At 34.4% G+C, this 19140-nt stretch overlaps 4 protein-coding genes across 10 annotated transcripts; 1 reads left to right on the top strand and 3 right to left on the bottom strand.

Annotated features, from left to right (window-relative positions):
* Positions 1-60: 60 nt before the first annotated feature.
* LOH2 (LAG1 homolog 2) lies at positions 61-3819 on the bottom strand. The gene is made up of 6 exons (XM_048117953.2): positions 3416-3819; positions 2604-2812; positions 1923-2078; positions 956-1141; positions 689-867; positions 61-415 (listed from the first exon to the last, which is right to left on the bottom strand). Exons 1-6 carry the CDS (start codon positions 3530-3532, stop codon positions 396-398), a joined length of 867 nt encoding a protein of 288 aa, XP_047973910.1. The 5' UTR covers positions 3533-3819; the 3' UTR covers positions 61-395.
* Positions 3820-4996: 1177 nt separating this feature from the next.
* LOC125211482 (uncharacterized) lies at positions 4997-6901 on the bottom strand. Of its 4 annotated transcripts, none has more exons than XM_089067648.1 (5): positions 6752-6901; positions 6059-6218; positions 5728-5941; positions 5409-5537; positions 4997-5326 (listed from the first exon to the last, which is right to left on the bottom strand). In XM_089067648.1, exons 2-4 carry the CDS (start codon positions 6212-6214, stop codon positions 5449-5451), a joined length of 459 nt encoding a protein of 152 aa, XP_088923774.1. In that variant the 5' UTR covers positions 6215-6218; positions 6752-6901; the 3' UTR covers positions 4997-5326; positions 5409-5448. The 4 variants fall into 4 exon arrangements, with proteins under 4 accessions (XP_088923774.1, XP_088923775.1, XP_088923772.1 ...); XM_089067649.1 differs by having other exon boundaries at positions 4997-5312; XM_089067646.1 differs by having other exon boundaries at positions 5401-5537; positions 6752-6900.
* A 4413-nt stretch (positions 6902-11314) lies between these two features.
* LOC125216375 (uncharacterized) lies at positions 11315-12094 on the bottom strand. The gene is made up of 2 exons (XM_048118066.2): positions 11687-12094; positions 11315-11570 (listed from the first exon to the last, which is right to left on the bottom strand). The coding sequence occupies exons 1-2, from the start codon at positions 12018-12020 to the stop codon at positions 11431-11433; spliced, it is 474 nt and encodes a 157-aa protein (XP_047974023.1). The 5' UTR covers positions 12021-12094; the 3' UTR covers positions 11315-11430.
* Positions 12095-14375: 2281 nt separating this feature from the next.
* On the top strand, positions 14376-19140 carry LOC125214946 (uncharacterized). 4 transcript variants are annotated; one of them, XM_048116188.2, is made up of 4 exons: positions 14376-14475; positions 15635-17308; positions 18606-18672; positions 18742-19140. In XM_048116188.2, the coding sequence occupies exon 2, from the start codon at positions 15669-15671 to the stop codon at positions 17253-17255; it is 1587 nt and encodes a 528-aa protein (XP_047972145.1). In that variant the 5' UTR covers positions 14376-14475; positions 15635-15668; the 3' UTR covers positions 17256-17308; positions 18606-18672; positions 18742-19140. The 4 variants fall into 4 exon arrangements, with proteins under 4 accessions (XP_047972145.1, XP_047972148.1, XP_047972146.1 ...); XM_048116191.2 differs by lacking the exon at positions 14376-14475 and adding an exon at positions 14482-14665 and having other exon boundaries at positions 18806-19140; XM_048116189.2 differs by lacking the exon at positions 14376-14475 and adding an exon at positions 14482-14665 and having other exon boundaries at positions 18748-19140.

Here is a 19140-nt window from a genome sequence, read left to right as displayed (position 1 = left end):
ATCAACATAATGTAACAAGATGACAAGAAATGTAATTTATATTTTGGTGTGAAAAACAAATTCCTAATGATATGGTAGTTTATTATTCTCTCGAAATAGTGTTAGTTACATGTCTAATGGAGTAATAGCATAGGAAGTATTTACAACAACTTTTGTAACCATAGTCGCACTAGTCCCAAAACAATACATTCACTTGCCTGGAATTAAATTCACAATACCACACAAGAAAATTCTACCAAGTTTTTTCCTTCTCTTTAAATGCAAGAATCCCCTATCTAACCCTACTAGTCTACTACAACAATGGAGAATACGAGTCACGAAAGTTCTGCTGAACAAACCTTCATCGAACAATCCATATTTTCACAAGCGGGGTCATCTCCAACCTAACCTAGCCATCAATCATCATCTTCGCTGTCTGTACATACATACATACATACATATGCAAGTATTAGTAGCAACACAAAACTCACTGAAATATTATTTGGTTTTTTATGGAGAAAGGCGTAGTTGATGAATGAGCACCTATCACTAATCCAAACTGAAGGCAGAATTTCAAAATCGAATTTCTTGCCATATTTTAAGCACAGTTGTCGAAGCATTTCAAATAGCATGTAGGATTAAACGTGCATTCAAACACTTCATAGGAATAATAAATGGTTATGCGTATCTCTAGAATCAAAAGACTCACCTGATCGTATGTCTTCCCCAACCTTTCCACTATTGTTTAGTTGTTTTGTTATCATTGAACATATGAGGAACCACCAGTAAATGTGGAAAACCAGCAGAGTGATTAACATTGTGTTGAAGATATAGTACATTATTGCATGGGACGTCTGTGACAGGTTCAGGACTTGACACAAATAGTAGCTATGGGAACAGTAACCAGAAAAGGATTAGTTGGAATATAACAATCCAACATTAAGATAATTCGAGCTAAAATCATTTAAAAACCCACCTCGATGACCTGATGACCCAAAATGGGAAGTATATAAGCCTTAGCGCGAGCCATGATATGGCAAACAAACCAAAAAATGCACTAGCTCCTAGCTCTTTTCCTGAGTATTTAAAAATTTTAGCACCTTCAAGGAATACATCGCTTGCATCATGCAATGCAAGAATTACAATTCCTATCTGGAAGAACCTACACATAGTAAATAGAAACAGTCCATTAATAAGTTACTCTTTATCAATTGTGCGTGTGTGTGTGTGTGTTTTCTCATGCATGCATTTATAATTAACTCATCATTGAGATGGCATGGATAGGCTTTTAGAGTTTGTAAGAGAATTCCATCTTTCATTGTTAACAAGGAAACATGGGTGTAAATTGCTCACCTCAATTTGGCAACAAAATTTTCCAAGCGTTTAGGATTTAGATGGAAACTAGTATATGTGGCAATTAAGCACGTTCATTCAAACAAATGAATCATACAGCCACTAATTTACCAGAGAGAATAGTAGAGTTTAGAATTAAAGTTATCATAAACCTTTGACTATATGTCACACTTTTTATGACTTTTAAGTACTCAAATGTGTAAAAATTGAACTTCAGGACAAGCTTAAGAAAACTCAAGATTGTTCATGCAAAAACATTACCAAACATCTCAACTATACGTGCATATTAGGATTAACAAGGCAATACATAAGAAAAGCCATACATGGAAAGAGCAGAAAGGATCACACACCATCCTGGCAATTTTTCTAGCTAATTTGTAAATTGACTAGCTAAGTGTAGCACTTGCTGATCTTTATAAAAAAAATTACAGATCTGCATTCAGACAATCCAAAATCAGATAAGAGTACAAAATTTTCTTTGGCCTACTAAGGATAGCAGTAGTTCATGAACTTCCTCTATGTACTTTATAAAATTGTTCTCTGTGCAATGTAATTGACCAAAAATTACATAAACAAAGTGAAAAAAGTACCTTGTCATGTATGAATAAGAAATTAGGATGACGGTCACGATATGATGTGACATCATGACAGAGAAATCCTTCCTTCGAGTTTCCCAGGTAAGGAGGGCAGCAATGCTATAGAGGTAGAATCCACACTGGCACATATAGATAAGTTTCACAGAAAGCCTGAAACATTAACAAAGGCTACTTTATGCACATCATAAGGCATTTCAAGACATGTAATATCGTGGGGTTTTAAACAGCCATGTTCCACATAGAGAGAATATAGAAGCAAAACATAATGCAAACAATACGTGAAAGAGCTTCATGAAAAATCAAATAGGATACTGCCTTGGCAGCATCTTTAACAATTTGAGATGTGGTGTTACAGGGGAATAACTGTTTCATCAGAAAGGCAGGCAAGCTTGCCAGCAGTAACAAGAAAACTGAAGCATTTCAAGTTGCTTGATTAGTACAGGGACCAGTTTTCAGAACTCTTCATATGAGAAGGTGCAGCATACAAATTGCAACAGACTACACTTCATCGGAGGTTTACACATATTTTGGAAACCCTGAACCCATATTTGCCCCTAATAACATCAAATCAATTGTTAAGGCGCTCTATACCTAGACTCCAGCAATATTTTATGGATTTATCATGAAAATTCAATCACAGTAGTTAAAGAGAATAATTGTGAAGATCGGACTTACTTAAGTTCTTGATCAGGCCAGCCTGTAAAGTATTCTTTCACATCTGTAAACCATGGTTCCTGGTAATTAGCTGCCAAAACACAAAACTCAACAGTACCATAGTACGCAAACTTCCACATGGACTCCGCACATTTGGCGATCTTTGTGCTCGTCTCCTTACTCCATTTCGACTGACCAGTACCTCTGGTCACCAACCTCACTGCCAGTCTCTGAAATACATGGATCACTTAGTGAGAAAGGAAAATCATGACATAAATAAGGCTAATGTTGAACCATGATCTTGTGTCTTCTCTTTCTACAAATATACCTATTTTCTATAAGATTAACCAGAGTTTATTTCTAAGTCACAAAATGTTAATAGGATGGAAAAAGTAGATACCAAATTTGTGAAGATTGACTCATTCCACATTCAGTCCTATCATATTCACATAGTATAAAAAATAACTTCAAATAAATCTCTGGAATATTTTAATTCTCCTCTACGGTCAAGAAACCTAATCTCGGAATTGTACAACAGTCAGTAAGTTTCAGCCATTTCATGGCCAAAAACTTGGAATCAAGAGATTCAAAACTTAATTTACATCAGAATTGTTCAAATCGTAGTGAATATAGCAAAGTAAGTCTAATAATATTATATTCCACCAGCTCGGTCTGCAGGAAAAATAAAATGAAAGAAGAGGAATTATGCAACGAATCGTAAGATTTATCGATCAAGCAAGTAAAACCACAATGATAGATTCTCAGCATACATCCACAATTAATTACACATTCTCCAAATCAATTCACAGCCAAAAATTGGAAAATTAACTTACGCGAAAAATGAATCTGTCGAGGAAAGCCCTTGCGGCGAAGAAGACGAAGACGAAGCAGAAAGCGACGGCAAAATGAGAAACGTCGGGGACGCCATTGGCCGTCCAGAACGATTCCATCAGAGAATTGGGAAGCAATGAGGCATGAACCGATGGAGAAACGCGAGATTGAAATGTTGAATGTAGACGATCAATTGAAGCGGTAGCTGAAGAAAAGGCGAATGCAATTTGGCAGGCGGTGGGAAATCTGGGCCAATTGAAACGCGAGGTATGAGGAAGAAGAGAGAAAATATAGGGAGAAGAGAGGATTGAGGGATGCAGCAGTAAAAACTAAATAGGGAAGGCTGAGGAATTTCTTGGGCGCTTCCTTCAATTATTTCACTCTTTTTGATTCTGCTGCTTCCAAAACACGATCTGCTTCGGATCTAAATTTCTAATTAAATAATTTCATTTTTCCTTATTTGGTTTAATTAGTCAATGGTTATATAATCCTAGTAGTTAATTAAATGTAGAAAACAAATGGCAGCTCTAAAGATGAACATCATTTTTGTTCTTTAATAACATCAATAGTTTGTAGTAGTACTATTATGGAATCATGAAACTTATCATGGTTACAAAAATTCTTTAAAAAATAAAAAATGAAATTGTTCTAAGTTTGCATTAAGAGTTCATAAAATTTACTATCATGGTTACAAAATCCATTAATTTAAATTCAAATTGTTTAAATTTGTACTCTATCGTTGTATTAGGGGTTCATGGAATTTATCATGATTACAAAATTCTCTAAAAATCTAAAATCAAATTGGCCAAGTTTGTATTAGGTGTTCATGAAATTTATCATGCTTACAAAAATTCTTTAAGAATCTAATTTCAAATTGAATGTGTAATTGACTGTATAATTATAATAATCAAATGCTTGAATGTGTAATTGATAGTAGTAACTCGTATATTAAGGTTATATACTCCGTCAACGAAATAATCCCCTTTTCATTTGATTAATTTTCCATATTTAACAAATTTTTTCTTATTCTATCTTTTTTTTACCAATTACACATTAGGAAGGTGATCAAATGCAAAAACTCTAAATATGGTAAAAACTTTAAACTATGATCTGGACAGTTAGAAAATATCTACACATGATAAAATAATAGCAATAAAAAATGTCAACACAATATCAACGATTAATACTGTGTTGACATTAAAATCTTAAAATTTTACACTGTTGACATTGTGTTGACGCTATGTTGAAAATTTTTGAGTTTGTATAATATATGAGTTTATATTTTATCACTACCTTTAAGGATTAATAGTCATGCAATCCACAAATATGACTATTTTTTATGATTAGATGGAGCAGTATACAAAGTTCTATAAAAAGCTATATAAAAAGTAAAATCATAGAGTATTTAATTGTAAAATAAGTACAAATATCCAGATATTGTATTTGTTTGCTCCATACTTATCTGACTTGAAATAGTGGACCCTTGATGCTTGAACTCTCAATCATCCAAAAAGATATCTTAGGATAGATTTTTTTGGAAGAATAAAAAGGATAATACTATTTTAGTAGTGTAATTTGTGATATGTGGGGGCGGAATATTTAATATTTAATATTTATGAAGAATACAAAAATATAAAATGGTTTCTTGCCTCCAGATATACTCCATATTATACATATTCTTGAACTAGTACCACGTAGTACTACTACTTCACAACTAGCTAGAATCAGAATATAGTCTTACTTTTACATCCAAACTCATCCAATAATCTTATAAACAAATAGGAGTACAAGATATATTATCACGGAGAACTTTTAAACAAACCTGGAGCTGTCATCTGTTTCTCTATAGTTGATGAAGATCTCAAAGGGTTCCTCAGTTCACGACGCGATATAATTAACCTACAACACTAGAGCTGTCATCTGTTTGAGACATTTCTCTATAGTTGATGTGCTTGCTGCCTGGATCAAGAAGATATAGAAGAGTTACTTCTGTACATGAAACTGGGAATACAAGTGCCCTGTAACTCAATCTTGACTAATCCGGTGGTGAGAAAGCCTTTGTTCTTTTTGCGGTATTTGAGTTTGATTCATGTTGTTCATCAACAAAATTCTGGCCTGTACCCTCTGCAAGAATCCAATAACTCATTAGTCAGCACAATAGAAAGTGATACATTTTAGAGCATGGTTTGCAATGGACTCAGCAACAGATTAACTGGGATCTTTTTCTGAAGGATATTGTATGCATTAGATACCAAACAACAAACCATATCACGATAGAACTGGCCAGTCTCATTCAAGAATGTATTTAAATCACCTCTTTTGGAGTCACAGTATTTGGTACTGGCAGAATTTTGATGTGAAGAACAAGTATCCGATCCATGAGGCTGTGGCGTACGAGCAGGACGCTTCATCCCGATGCGCTTATTACGATACAACCGCTGGCTCTCAATATGACCAACAGAATCAGCTAAAACATTGGAAAGAAGACAACCCCTATTGCACTTGATCTTTTTGCAACAACCATGAGGCTGCACAACACACAAGTATCATCAACAGTTAGTCAGGCGGGAGAATTACATATATGTTCCATCAAGAGAGTTTGACAAAATGAAATACTGGGGGTAAATGATGCCTCGAGTCTCAACCTGCGCATCGTTTATTTGATGTATTTGTGAAATGCTTCTTTCTCCCTCGTCCTGATCTGAACACTTGTCAAGCAAACTGATTGACTGGTGCAGCTGTTTAACAAATGAGACTTCCAAATGTTCAAGGTATATGTTGTGCTTCTCATCAGTCCACATTGTGCTGCAGGAAGAAGGAGCATTTCAAACCAGCTGTGACTATGAAGCCATACATTGTTGGACGATATACTCAAATCACAAGAACACAGAAATATCTAGGATATCTTATAGCTACCCATATCATATCATATTTTGTACAGATATCTAATAAGATTAGGATTATGTCGCACTTGTAACCCCAAATATCCATCAGCACCCAAATATCTAGGCTTAATGCGTCTGTCAATTGTTCATCATCAATATATAGTCCATGTCCCAAAAAAGGAGAAAATATACGTTAGCAGAATTGCAGAGATAGAGTTGTTTGTCACATCTATAACACACAATCACATATTCACATAAAAAATCTAAAACAAACTCAGAAAACCTACTTCAAAATGGAACTACACATACTTAACAATTCAACATAAACTTCACCAGAGAATAATCCTATACATTTTCTCACAAGTACTACTTGATAGAAAATCACAATAACGAAAAAAAAATGCGGAAGAAGAAAGACAAATCTGGAGAGGGAAAAATCGAGAAGGAATATACGCAATTGATGCTACGAAATATCTTCGCAGATCTGACTTCAAGTCATTAGCACAACAAATATCCAGCGATGGCGGCGGATACAGTTTCCGCTTGTATTTGTAATCGTTGAAGAGAGAAGAGAAAGAAGCGGTGAGCGAGAAAGTGCAGTTACCATGGTGACACCTATGCTTAAAAGGAGGAATGCTGCCACGTCAGATTTAAAGATCTTCAGCAGTTGTCAGCCAGATATTTATTTACGCCGCGTCGGATACACGCCCATTTGGAGGCGTGTGCTGATATATGATAAGGCTTTAATTCTTTTTTTTAAATTCATTTGATATTTTCTTCCGACAAAATTATCCATCCGTATTTTATTTTTTTACAACTAGATAGTGGTTCAATTACTTATCTTTATTTTTTTTGGAAAAATTGCCTAAAGAGTCATGAACTTTGGAGAAAGTTTGGTTTTTTCCACAAACTATAAAAGTTGCGCCTAAAGTCACGAACTTTGTCGGATCGTGCAAATTTCCCAAACTATCCGACCTGACGACATATTTCCGTTAAAAACTTATCTCGCGTGGCATACCGGAGGCGTGACTTGGCAAAGTTTCTGACTGTGCACAAAATGATGTCGTTTTATGCTTTTTTTTATTGAATCTTCTTTACACATCGACGATTTCAATCTTGTCGATTACGTTTTCCGTCGATTGAATTAGGGTTTCGCTTTCGAAATCAGCCAAAAAGAGGTTATATTACCTGAATTTAGGGTTAAGCCAGTAATTTTGCCAAGTCATGCCTTCGGCAGATCACGTGGGATAAGTTTTTAATGGAAATATACTGCCGAGTCGAGTAGTTTGGGAAATTTGCATGATCCGGTCAAGTTCATGACTTTAGGCACAATTTTTATAGTTAATGGAAAAAATCAAACTTTCCTAAACTTTGTGACTTATTTTTGCCCTTATTTTTGTGTATTTCATGGTAGGTCATATTTTTAAGTAATTTAGCTGTACTGTATTTAGTCAATTTTAAATATAACCAGCATTTAATGAATTAAAATATTTATAGTGAAATTTATTATCCGTACATCATATATTGCATGGATTTATTTGACCAAAAAGTATGGAATTTGAATTGTGCAATAAAAAAAAGTTACATTGGGACGTGATATCATATTCATACACAAAATAAAATATCTATATTTTGAAAGGCGTTGATATTGAGACTTGGATTTAGTATCAGTATCGATTCATATGATTTAGATAATAAGACGTGTTTGTTAGGACATCAAATCCTTCACCAAATTTTGAGCAAAGTTTTCCAATACGCAATCACGGTTAGGCTTATCCAAACCGTGTAGCCTTATAATTCGCGGTAGTTATCCGTTGGTACATAGGCCAGCAATAGGCCAGCAATAGGCTAGCCATTCTCTCCCCTGCCATGTCAGTAACACTAAAAAATCCACCTGTCACATCAGATTTAGGTCAGCCATAGGCTAGCCATAGGCCAGTCGTAATAAAAATAATTCAAAATATACTACATTTACGGAATTAAAATCACGATTAAATTACCGAATTAAATTTACGAGACATATACGGGAAAATTAATTAATTTTATTTTTAAAAAAATGTACATTAACTAAAAATAAAAAAAATTGCATAATAATAAAAAATCCGGGCTTCCACACACGAGCCACCGCCCCACTCTACTCCTCACTAATTTATTAAAAAAATACATAAAAAAATGTTAGTATGCCTTGAATCCGTTATAATTTGCCGCTAGCCGAACGGGGTAATAAAAAAAAATTAAAAAAAAAAATTAAAAAATAGCGCTGGCCGATCGGGCCGCCACAATGGCGGCTAGCCGATCGGCCAGCGCTTCGGCCAGCGACGAGCGATCGGCCAGCCCACGCCAATTTCGTCCTCGCCGGTTACAATGCATGGTTCGGCTAGCCGATCGGCTAGCGCGACGAATCGGCTAGCCGGTCGCTAGCCGACCATTGCGGATGCTCTTATAATGGAGTGTGGATTCGTTTTCAATTTTAAAATTATAAATAATGAATTAAAATATATATTAAACACTGTTTTGAGAAAACTAATTACGGCCCCCAGTCAGCCGAGTATAAATGAAATAATATCTTAATATACAAAGTAACTAAAATAGATTTTTTATTTGGTACCGTACAAAATTTCATTTTGTATTGCTACACGAATATCAGAAAATAAAGTAATAAAGATGAAAAAATTTAAAATGATATTATTTTTATTTTTAATGAGATATATCTATTGATTTCATATCAATACTTTTTACCCTCATAATTTCATTTCAAGGGTTCGTGCAATCATGACATGATCGTGTATGACCTATTATTATTTTGTGTATATACTATAATATTATATACCTAATATTTTATTTTAAAGGTAGCAAATGAATAAATTTTATAAATTAAAGATATTAAGATATAGTGAATATAATTACTAAAAGCTGTGATCTAATTGATAAATTTCGAAAGATTGTCATGAATTCAATCATTAATAAAAAAAATTATATACATTAAGGTTGTATATAATTTCATTAATTATCTCTAAAGATTTGAAGCTTATCTTAATTTTTAGAACGTAGTATCAATCATGTACTAATCTTTCAGAACTTATATTTAATTTTCTAGAAAACGAATCTATTAAAAGTCATTTGATAATAGTATATGTTAGGGAGTACTACTAATTTCAAAGGTTTTGATTGAATAGATAAAATTACATTCGATAAAATTAATAAGAAATAGTATTGAATTACACTTAATATACACTTCCACGACAACGAACATGTTTAATTTGGCAGAGAAACACAACACATGCGATGCAACAAAAGAAAAACCAATTCCCTATTTATTCCTTATATTTTATGTGTTCAGTAGTTCCCTATTTATCAATCAAACAAGCCAACGGCCCTACATTAATTTGCTCGAACGTTGTAGAAAAAAACATTACATTGAATTTATTGGTCTTATCTCATATGTAATCAATAAACTTCTCATATTCAATTCGTAAATACGTTGAGTAAATAAAATATAAACCACCATAAATAAACAACATCCAGTTTTCTTCCTCATACGGCAAATAGCCACCATTCATAACTCGATTATAATGATCAACGTTCAATTTATTTATTAAAAACCAACCGTGAATAACCAGATCAAGATAACATTAAATAAGCTTATTATATTTCATATAATATAATGTAAAACAAACAAATAAAATTAAAAAGTAGGTCAATTGGACTAATACAAGAGGTCAAGAATTTATTGACCATTTGAGACTTTGAAAGTTAGAACGAACCTAACACCAAAATAATTAATACTAAGTCTAATTTGTAATGTTGTCACGGCGGCCAGGTTAAAATTTGAATTCAATGTTTTGCTAAACCGGTTGGCAAAATCAGATTACATTTTTTTTTTTTTTTTGTTTAGAAAATGGTCAGTTTGAATTTTCAAAAATAATTGTTTTGTTTATGAGAGGGTGTTGGAAAATCACAATTGAATGTGAATTAAATGTGTTCGTCTGTCTTAGATAATCCAATTAGGATGCGTTCTATTTGGTTGTATTTTTATTGTGGAAATTTTCATACTATCAGAGAACACACCATTAACACTTTCTAATAATGATATATTTGGATTAAAATATGTACAACATATTAACTAATAATGGCAATAAATGTACCATAAGGAAATTTGTGATTTGTTTAGGGAGAACTGCACCTATATTATTTGCTTATTGAATAAGTAATAAGCTAATGGTTCTTAAACGAGGTAGACGAAAAAGAATCATAGAAAGTGCAAATATAATAGAGATCAAAATTCAATACTTGCAAAATTAAGTGCAAAACTACCCTCATACGTTCCGCATGTTGAGTTTCATTTTAGATGTCCCATAGTATTTAAATTATTTTTCTTTATGACATAAAAATAAAACATAAATCTGTTTTATACTTACTTTGTTTGTTCTTTAATTTCTTTCCACTTAATCTACTATACAGTTACGGATACAATTTTTTAAATCTGTAACCAAAACATTGACTAAAATAAGCTTGAAATAGAAGAAATATTACATAAATAAAACGACGCCATCGTTTAAATGAAGTGGTATTACGTCAACTAGAATACTCCATTTAATCTGTAAAATTTCATGAGTTACAACATTCCCAATGTTTCTCCGTTTAGTAGGAGTAGTTTTTAAAAGCCGTGGAAACTCCCTAACTTATTTATTAATCATAAACAAGATGGATACTTATCTATACAAATTGTCAAATATTTTATATCAATATGAAACAAATGCTCCTTAAATAATGAATTAGAATGTAAGTTCTCTCAATAAGTATGGTAGATCAAAATTCGAGATAATTACATGATTAATACATAAAACTTCAATGATATTTCATATTAGTACAAAAAAATTAATTTTATATAATCATATAATATTTGCATAGATTATAAAGCAGTTTCGTATTTCAATTCTATCATAGTTGTTTGGACCATTTATCTATATATATAGCATAGAAATCACAAAATAATGATAAAAAAATTTATACCAATTTAAATACTCATATTAAAATCCTTTTATATTGCAAGAGTTGAGGTAAAAAATTCTTTTGTTCAAAAACATGTATTCCTAGTAAATTGTAAAGTCTAAAAATTAAAAAAAAATTGATTAATTTATTTCTTCACAACTCTCCTTCTTCCCTAAACAGCAATCTGAATCGCAAAGAATTGGTGAAGAATGGCGCAACGAACACGCCACCACCTGCGCCCATTGCCGCAGCCTTGCCTTCACAGTCTCCGGCTCATCACCTGTTTTTTCAATCAAAAACAACACAACTTCAGTTCAATTGCATCCCCAAACCCTATTCCCAATTCCGTAACTCGCAAATTGCAAAAGCAGGTAATTAATTGAAGTTGAACCATACCTGGAGCAACAATGAAATCGGCGGCCGAATCGGAATCGGAAAACGTCGCCGATGAAGTTCGCGACAAGCTGTTGGAGTAGTTCCGGTTGACAGCGCGGTACAGCTCGAGCGCAGGAAAAGTAGACGAAAGCTTGGGATCCAAATCGGCTGAATCGAAGCCGAAACCTAATTCGAAGCAGGCGCGGAGCTCCTCGAGGTCGTCTTCGGTGCAGCTGCGGCCACGGTGGAGCCTGTGATTCTTCCGGCGGCTGGTCCAGGCCTCGTCACGGATGATGTCCGGCGACCACGAGTTCTGCTTGTAGAGGGGGGAGGGGGCTCGGCGCGGTTGCGCCATGGAGATTGCGCCGCCGTGGAGCAATAATTGGTTGGGTTCGTTAAAATTGAATTGGGCGAGTTGGAAGAGGACACGGGTTTTGGGGGTTTTATTCGGTAGGTTGAGTTGTCAGGATTTTGGGCCCACCTCGCTTTCTTATTAAAAATTGCTCCCCGAGTGTGCGTTTATCTCGTCATAGTCTCTTGACTTTAAAAATATCGCTAGTAATCTTTTGACTAAGGGTTTATTTCGAATTTGGTCAATATTACATTATTTTAATGATGCATTAAATCTAATATTATTTCAAATCATCTTCTTCTTCCGTTTGCCATCCTTCACTTTGTTATTTATTTTAATATTAGATTTAATTTTATAAAATTAAATTTAAAATTTGGATTTTTAAATATCAATAAATTATTTTTAATTAAAATTATTACTTTATGTATTTATTATAAAAGAGTTGTTTGAATTGGCTGCATAGTTTTATTTCTATATATATAGCGATGAGATGAGAAAGAATATATAAATTAAAATTTTTTAAAATAATATATACATAAATTAATAATTTTAATTAAAAACAATTTATTGTTATTTAAAAATTTTAATTTTAAATTTAATTTTATAAAATTAAATCTAATATTGAATAAAAAAACAAAGTGAAGGATGACAAAGTAAAGAAGAAGATAATTTTGAAATAATATCAGATTTAGTATATCATTGAAATAATACCATATTAAAACAGTTAAAATGTGAAAAGGCGAAATTGCCGAATGTTCAAAAGGGCATTTTCAGAAAAAAAAAAAAAAAATAGCTAAAATGACCAATTTCAAAATAAATCCTTAGTCCATGTACTACTGACAATATTTTTAAAGTCCAGGGACTATGGACGAGATAAATATATAGTGCAGGAACCATTTCTATAGTTCACTCTATTTCATATTGATATAAAAATATCGTATTTATATATATTTTATTAATTTTATTTAGACAATGTCAATCTTTGATGTATAAAATGTATAATAAAAATAATGATGAATTTTTTATACTATGAATTTTTAGAATGTTAATAAAATATTTTGTACCAATAATGTCAAAACATTTTATACCGTGTGTGCACAAAATGTTGACATATAATATTAACATTTGTCATTTTGCTCCTACAAAATAATGTTCATATTTAGTAGTAATTTTCATTTTTGTTAATGGATTCCATTTTCCACTAACTCGTTACACTTGTTGAAAACGTGTGATAAATAAGAGGCTTTTGGCCTTTCATGTGGCTAAGTCCTTTGGCCTTTCATGTTCTTGTAACCTCCATTTGGTTTATGATGTCCTTTAATGCTAAGACCTTTGAGGTGGCCTTCCCTATCCGATAAATAGGTGGAGTTTGGAAGAGGGAAGATACACCAACAAAAGCATTACATCCTCTCTCAAGCTCTACATCATAGTGTGCATCATAGCTCGATTCTCGGAACTCCATCAAGTTCGCCGGTGCCTAGCGGGTTTGAGGTACTTCTACACGCTAGGAGGAAGTCGTTTTATCTTTGGGGGCAATACGTCATTCCGTGAGCACTAGCCGGGGCGTAATTTGTCTTGCGGAAAGAGGGCTTCCCTCAACTCGACTTATTGTTGGTTTGTTTTATTTTATTTCCGTTGTAATTTTCATTCCATTTATTGTTATTATCTTCCTTCGATTGTAATAGTTAGAGTACCGTCTGTAACGGCTTGGGAATTTTATCCCATTATTTCTAACAACACTTACATTCTATCATAAAATCAATAGTATATAAAATTCCGACTTATAGTACACTAATTTTTTCAACCGCTTCTCTTCATGTTTCTTAAAACTCGTATAAGTGGGATTTTAAATTATGAACAATGAGAGTAGTATTAAAATGAGTTGTGAATGAAACTATTTGTACTTATTTATGGAAATTTCATGAAATATTTTGTTGAATTAATGTATTAAACTCTTAAGGTGCGAGGATCAAATTTGGTCAAGACTGAATTGACTTCAAATTTTTCGCGATTAATTTATTACACTAGGATTGTTAGATTATTCTAACTTCCAATTTCGTCGTAGGTATGGCCATGGGTAAGTTACATGAACTCTTCTTGATTTGTTCCCTTGATTATGTTTCTTGGATATTCTAAGTTCGGTTATACTAAATGCTAATATGGGCGAGTTGGAAGAGGACATGGGTTTTGGGGGGGTTTATTCGTTGAGTTGTGCGGATTTTGGGCCCACAACGCTTTTTTTTTTTTTTTTAATTATATTTCATATTGATATTAAAAATCTAAAATTGATAAATAAAAGTTTATTAGCATATATTTTATTAATATCCAATTACATACACAATCAGCAATTATTTAATAGAAAACCCCAGAAACTCAAAGACAAACCACTGCAAAATTACTTGAAATCTAATGCCAACTGAGAAAAAAGGGCCCTTTTTAAGAGGAGCTGAAGAAATTGGTGAGAAAATTCCGATGGGTTTTTCTTAAAACGAAATTCTTTTAATTTCATTATCACCTATTTTTAGATTCTTGAATATACAGTATGTCGGCGGGCAATGTTATTTATACGCATTTAAATAGCTGACTTAGTAATCATTTTATTTCTGAAGTTGCAAATTAGGCGAAATTCGAGAGCCTAGAAAGTTGAGGTCAGCCTCCTCCTCCACCCGGGGAAATGCAATTTCAATACAAATCTATGTTTGCATCCAAATTGATCTCGATATAACTGCGATATAATCCAACTCGTTTTACTCTTTAGATCCTCGCTTTTCTTTTCTGAATTATTTTGGTATAACAATATTTCAGGCGAGTAATTTATTGTTCGTTTTGGATGGGTTTAGGGGAAAAAATTGGATCTTGAATTGGTTTTTATTCGTTAGGCAAGAATATGATTAATATTTCTTCATGTAGATTCAATAATCGGTGGCTATTTAATTAGGTGTAGAGATATCTGCATCTGCATCTTCATCATGCACTTGTCTGAAATTTCATTCTAATACTTATTTACCTTCTGGAGCTGAAGCTCTTATGCTAATTTTATGCAATCTGTTTTGTGCATCCATTCAATGTTCGTTTTCCATAGTATCCTTTGATGCAGTATTTATTGGAGCCAATTTTATAGTATCCTCTGATGCAGTACTTAAAGGGATCTTGCTAATCTAAATTTATCTTGTACTCCCTATATAGTAATGTGTAGCCAATCTTAATCCGTCTTGTTTATAGTAGTAGTAATTGTTCTGGCTTGTACTAGACTTTTACAGGGTGTAGTTTTTAATTGGGTATCTTCGAATAATAATAAGGGTTTCTCTTCAGTTATATTCTGTCATTATTTTCTATGCAAAGTTATGCAATTTGAATTCTTCTGATCAAGAAAAGAATTTGGAATAGAATGAATTTGACACTTCATTTTTTTGCCAATGTGAATCAAGATTTGATAGTAGGCTCTGAAAGTTAATAAAAGGGCTAGTGCGTGGCGAGTGAGTGCTTGTGGTGAATCAATGTCGGGTATATGACTATATGTTAAGTCTAAGTACCCTTTTTTGTGTTGTTATACTCAATTCTGCAAATTATTCCACTTAATAAATCAATGGAGATTTATGGTCTATCCTTGTCACCAGGAAGGTAGAAGTAGTTTATCCATTTAAGTCTGTGATGTCGAGCTCAAATGCATCTACATTGCTGTTGCCATCGGAATGCTCAGGACATGCAAGGCAATTGGAAAGCTCAAATGGAAACCGTTATCAACCTCTGTTGCATCAAAGTTGGAGCTCCTCCCAGGGTCCTGTTGCTATTCTTTGGGACATGGAGAACTGCCCCGTGCCAAGTGATGTGCGATCTGAAGATGTGGCTGGTAACATTAGGATGGCTCTGCGGTTTCATCCTGTAATCGATGGAGCTGTAACAATGCTTTCTGCATACGGGGATTTTAATGCTTTCCCCAGACGACTAAGAGAAGGATGCCAGAGAACTGGTGTGAAGCTCATAGATGTCCCCAATGGACGTAAGGATGCAGCCGACAAGGCAATATTGATCGACATGTTCCTTTTTGCTCTTGATAATCCCCCACCTTCATCCATCATGCTGATCTCAGGAGATGTTGATTTTGCTCCTGCTCTCCATATTCTTGGTCAGCGAGGATATACCATAATTCTTGCTATTCCTTCTCGAGTGGGGGTGTCATCTGCCCTTTGCAATGCAGGTAGGTTTGTATGGGACTGGCCTAGTATTGCTCGTGGGGAAGGTTTTATGCCCCCGGCTAAAGCAATGATTCCATCTCGTGGAGGTGCAGGGGATATTGCAGGGTTCTTGGTGGGATGTCATATTAACAATAATGTGGATGTTGAGAATGAAGAGGAGTCGATAGTTTATAGGGGGGTCTCAAGAGGCTATTGCAGCACAAGAGATTTATCTTTGGTATCACAGTCTACATCTGAGCATAAAAGTAATCCAATTGCAATGCCCTCAGATCCTATGATTTCGCAATCTCTTAGCTTTCCATCTATTCTGTATGAAGTTTCATCAGGAAACCGTGTCCCATGCAAACAAAACGACACAACTTGGGTGCAGCCCAGAGATCTAAACGATTTAAAGGGCCAACTGGTAAGGTTGCTTGAATTGGCAGATGGAAATTTGCCTCTGACCCGACTTCCGGCAGAATACCAAAAATATTACGGGAAGCCTCTGTTTGTTTCTGAAGATGGGGCAGTTAAGCTTGCAAACCTTCTTAAGAAGATGGGTGATATGATTGCTATCCAGGGAAAAGGCCAAAAAAAGTTCGTCTGCCTCCATAACTCTAAATCTGGAGCAGCTGGTAATCCTGTAATATTGTCTAGGAGGGAGAAAAAAGAAAAAGAATCTCGGGAAGACAACGTTGATGCAACAGCTGGAAGTGGCTCCTCGGATGAGTTCTCAGGTGACGAAACAGCTGGGGGAGGAGGAAATGATGGTAGGCAAGAAGGAGAAAGTTCTTTTCTTGAGGTTGTTGGTCAATCTCAAATTGTTGACAAAAGCCTGAACAAATTTAAGTATGAGCTTCAAGAGATCATGGTGAGCTACTCTTGCCGGATATTACTTGGTTCTTTCGAGTCCTTATACCAACAAAGATACAAAAAACAACTGGATTATATAAGCTTTGGTGTGAATAATCTGGAGGAGCTGTTGGGGAAGGCGCGGGATGTGGTTCTGTTGCAAGAAGAACCCATAAGTAAAAGAAAGTATATGTTTGCTGTTTGTGGCTAAATGAAAATCTTGCTCCTGCTTTGTTCATTGCAGGAACATCTGCGTCACATGAGGTAGAGTCATTACTTCCTCAATCCTAGTCCTCAGTCTTTTGGCGTCGTCTTTTAATTTTCAACTAGAAATTAGGCAACATACGTCATAACTGTCTATACTGTGCCTACGTTTGTTTTATTCTAATTAGGTGCTTATGAAATGATCATTGGGACCCTCATCTAGGGATCTGAGTCTGATCAAACACAAATGGGAGTTCCTCTGTTTGTTTACTAATCTTTATGTTGACTCATGAATTCATGATGCTAAAAGTTACTACTATACTGAATTGCTATTTAATTAAGGAGATATTTGCTTCGTGATTGTGCTTTGTTTTATGTTAGAATTCTGGAAGTCAAATAAAACCTCTGGTTAGGTTCAATGCCAATGAAAGAAAGACCAAATTTAGTAAATTAAGCTTCATCCACTAGCAGATTCGAGGAGGGGCTCAAGCTAGCAAGAATTCATATAGTGCTAAGGGGAAGAATCCCTCCAAGAGTTCATAAAAAGTTAATTAATAAAAATAATAATAATAATACTCCCTCCATCCCCAAAGAGTATGAACTTTGGGTTCGACACGAGTTTCAATTCATTATTGGTAAAGCAAGAGAGAGATAGATAGAGGAAGTTTTTTAAGTATTGTTAGTGGAGAATGGGTCCCACCTCATTAGAGAGAGGAGAGTTTCCAAAATTGGAATGTTCATACTCTTTGAGGACGGACGAAAAAGGAAATATTGCATACTCTTCAGGGATGGAGGGAGTAATAATTTGCAGCCTTTATTTGATTTGGGTTAATGTTACGGTGAAGTTTAGTTTTGGTCACAATTGTTCCTTGTCCATTGTAGCATCTTTCCTTTATAATCATAAGAATTTATGGCTTCATATCAAAAGATCCCCATAAATAATTGATCCTGCTTCTGAAGATTCCATTTTTATGTACACAGTTCCATTTTTTTTATCATTAACGACACTGATGACTTTGCTCGGTTTTCAAATACGTCAAAGCTGTCCCATTAGTAACAGCAGCTTAGTTATAGTATTAGAATATTTCTATTTCAGTATGAGCTAAATATCCTGTCAAAGCACATAGCGCCAGCGAATACAGGGCATGTAGATTTACACTCATCATTCTAGTTTCTTGGTTAACTATAAGGAGGGTAGGAGCCTCTGAGGAAGGTGATGAACAAACTCAATTATACGGGATCCATGCCCTACGATATGAAATCAAATCAAATCTATGGTGTTTGGTGTTATGAATGTCGAAACTTCTCATTTTGGTTACTCTTTTCTCTTACACCTCCAAAGCGTATTGTTTCTCAGGCTACCAAGTGGGAATCGCATGCCTAGGAAAGTGCTGCTCAAGAATGTCAATCGTCGGGATAAATGGGTAAGTTGCTAACTGCACATTGTGCTCTGTCATGAGAATTTTGAAGATCGATATTTTCAAATTATGCAGATGAAGTTAATTCTGCATTCTGTTTTATGGAAAGCATTGGATATTAAAGATCCTTTCATATCAGTAGGACTGCTGCTTCTCGACACTAGGGTTCATTTATACATTAGCATGCTACGAATGCTGTTCGTCTCGTTTGGAGTCCTTACTGCTGTTTTGCCTCCTGTTGAGGAGCCAATGAATCAGGTATTAACTCAGCTTTTGCTTGTAAGGCAACTGAGGTTTTAATTTATTGTCATTTGCAAACTAATTTCTGTGCTTTGAAGAATTGTGTATTATAGTAACAATTTTTAATGGTTCCATAGTAGAGTTGGTGGCTCCATGTGATTTTTGATTTATTGCTGTGTTTCTCATGTACTGAACTCTTCACTATAAATTATTCCCACCAACTATTTTCGACAA

This window comes from Salvia hispanica, chromosome 3, assembly GCF_029641045.1.
Source record: "Salvia hispanica isolate PSC_SH4W2 chromosome 3, Shi_PSC_v1, whole genome shotgun sequence".
NCBI classification, from domain to species: Eukaryota; Viridiplantae; Streptophyta; class Magnoliopsida; order Lamiales; family Lamiaceae; genus Salvia; species Salvia hispanica.
The sequence above is the reverse complement of the archived record's forward strand: the minus strand, read 5'-3'. Positions and strand labels throughout refer to the sequence as shown.

Coding starts and splice junctions, on each gene's coding strand:
- LOH2 (XM_048117953.2), bottom strand. CDS start 3,532: ATGGAATCGTTCTGGACGGCCAATGGCGTCCCCGACGTTTCTCATTTT. Junction 2,079..2,603: donor TGGCCTGATCAAGAACTTAA/GTAAGTCCGATC, acceptor TTAATGTTTCAG/GCTTTCTGTGAAACTTATCT. Junction 416..688: donor TGGGGAAGACATACGATCAG/GTGAGTCTTTTG, acceptor ATGTATGTACAG/ACAGCGAAGATGATGATTGA.
- LOC125211482 (XM_089067648.1), bottom strand. CDS start 6,214: ATGTGGACTGATGAGAAGCACAACATATACCTTGAACATTTGGAAGTC. Junction 5,942..6,058: donor ATCAAATAAACGATGCGCAG/GTTGAGACTCGA, acceptor TGTGTTGTGCAG/CCTCATGGTTGTTGCAAAAA. Junction 5,538..5,727: donor ATACTGTGACTCCAAAAGAG/GTGATTTAAATA, acceptor GGATTCTTGCAG/AGGGTACAGGCCAGAATTTT.
- LOC125216375 (XM_048118066.2), bottom strand. CDS start 12,020: ATGGCGCAACCGCGCCGAGCCCCCTCCCCCCTCTACAAGCAGAACTCG. Junction 11,571..11,686: donor CGATTTCATTGTTGCTCCAG/GTATGGTTCAAC, acceptor TTGAAAAAACAG/GTGATGAGCCGGAGACTGTG.
- LOC125214946 (XM_048116188.2), top strand. CDS start 15,669: ATGTCGAGCTCAAATGCATCTACATTGCTGTTGCCATCGGAATGCTCA.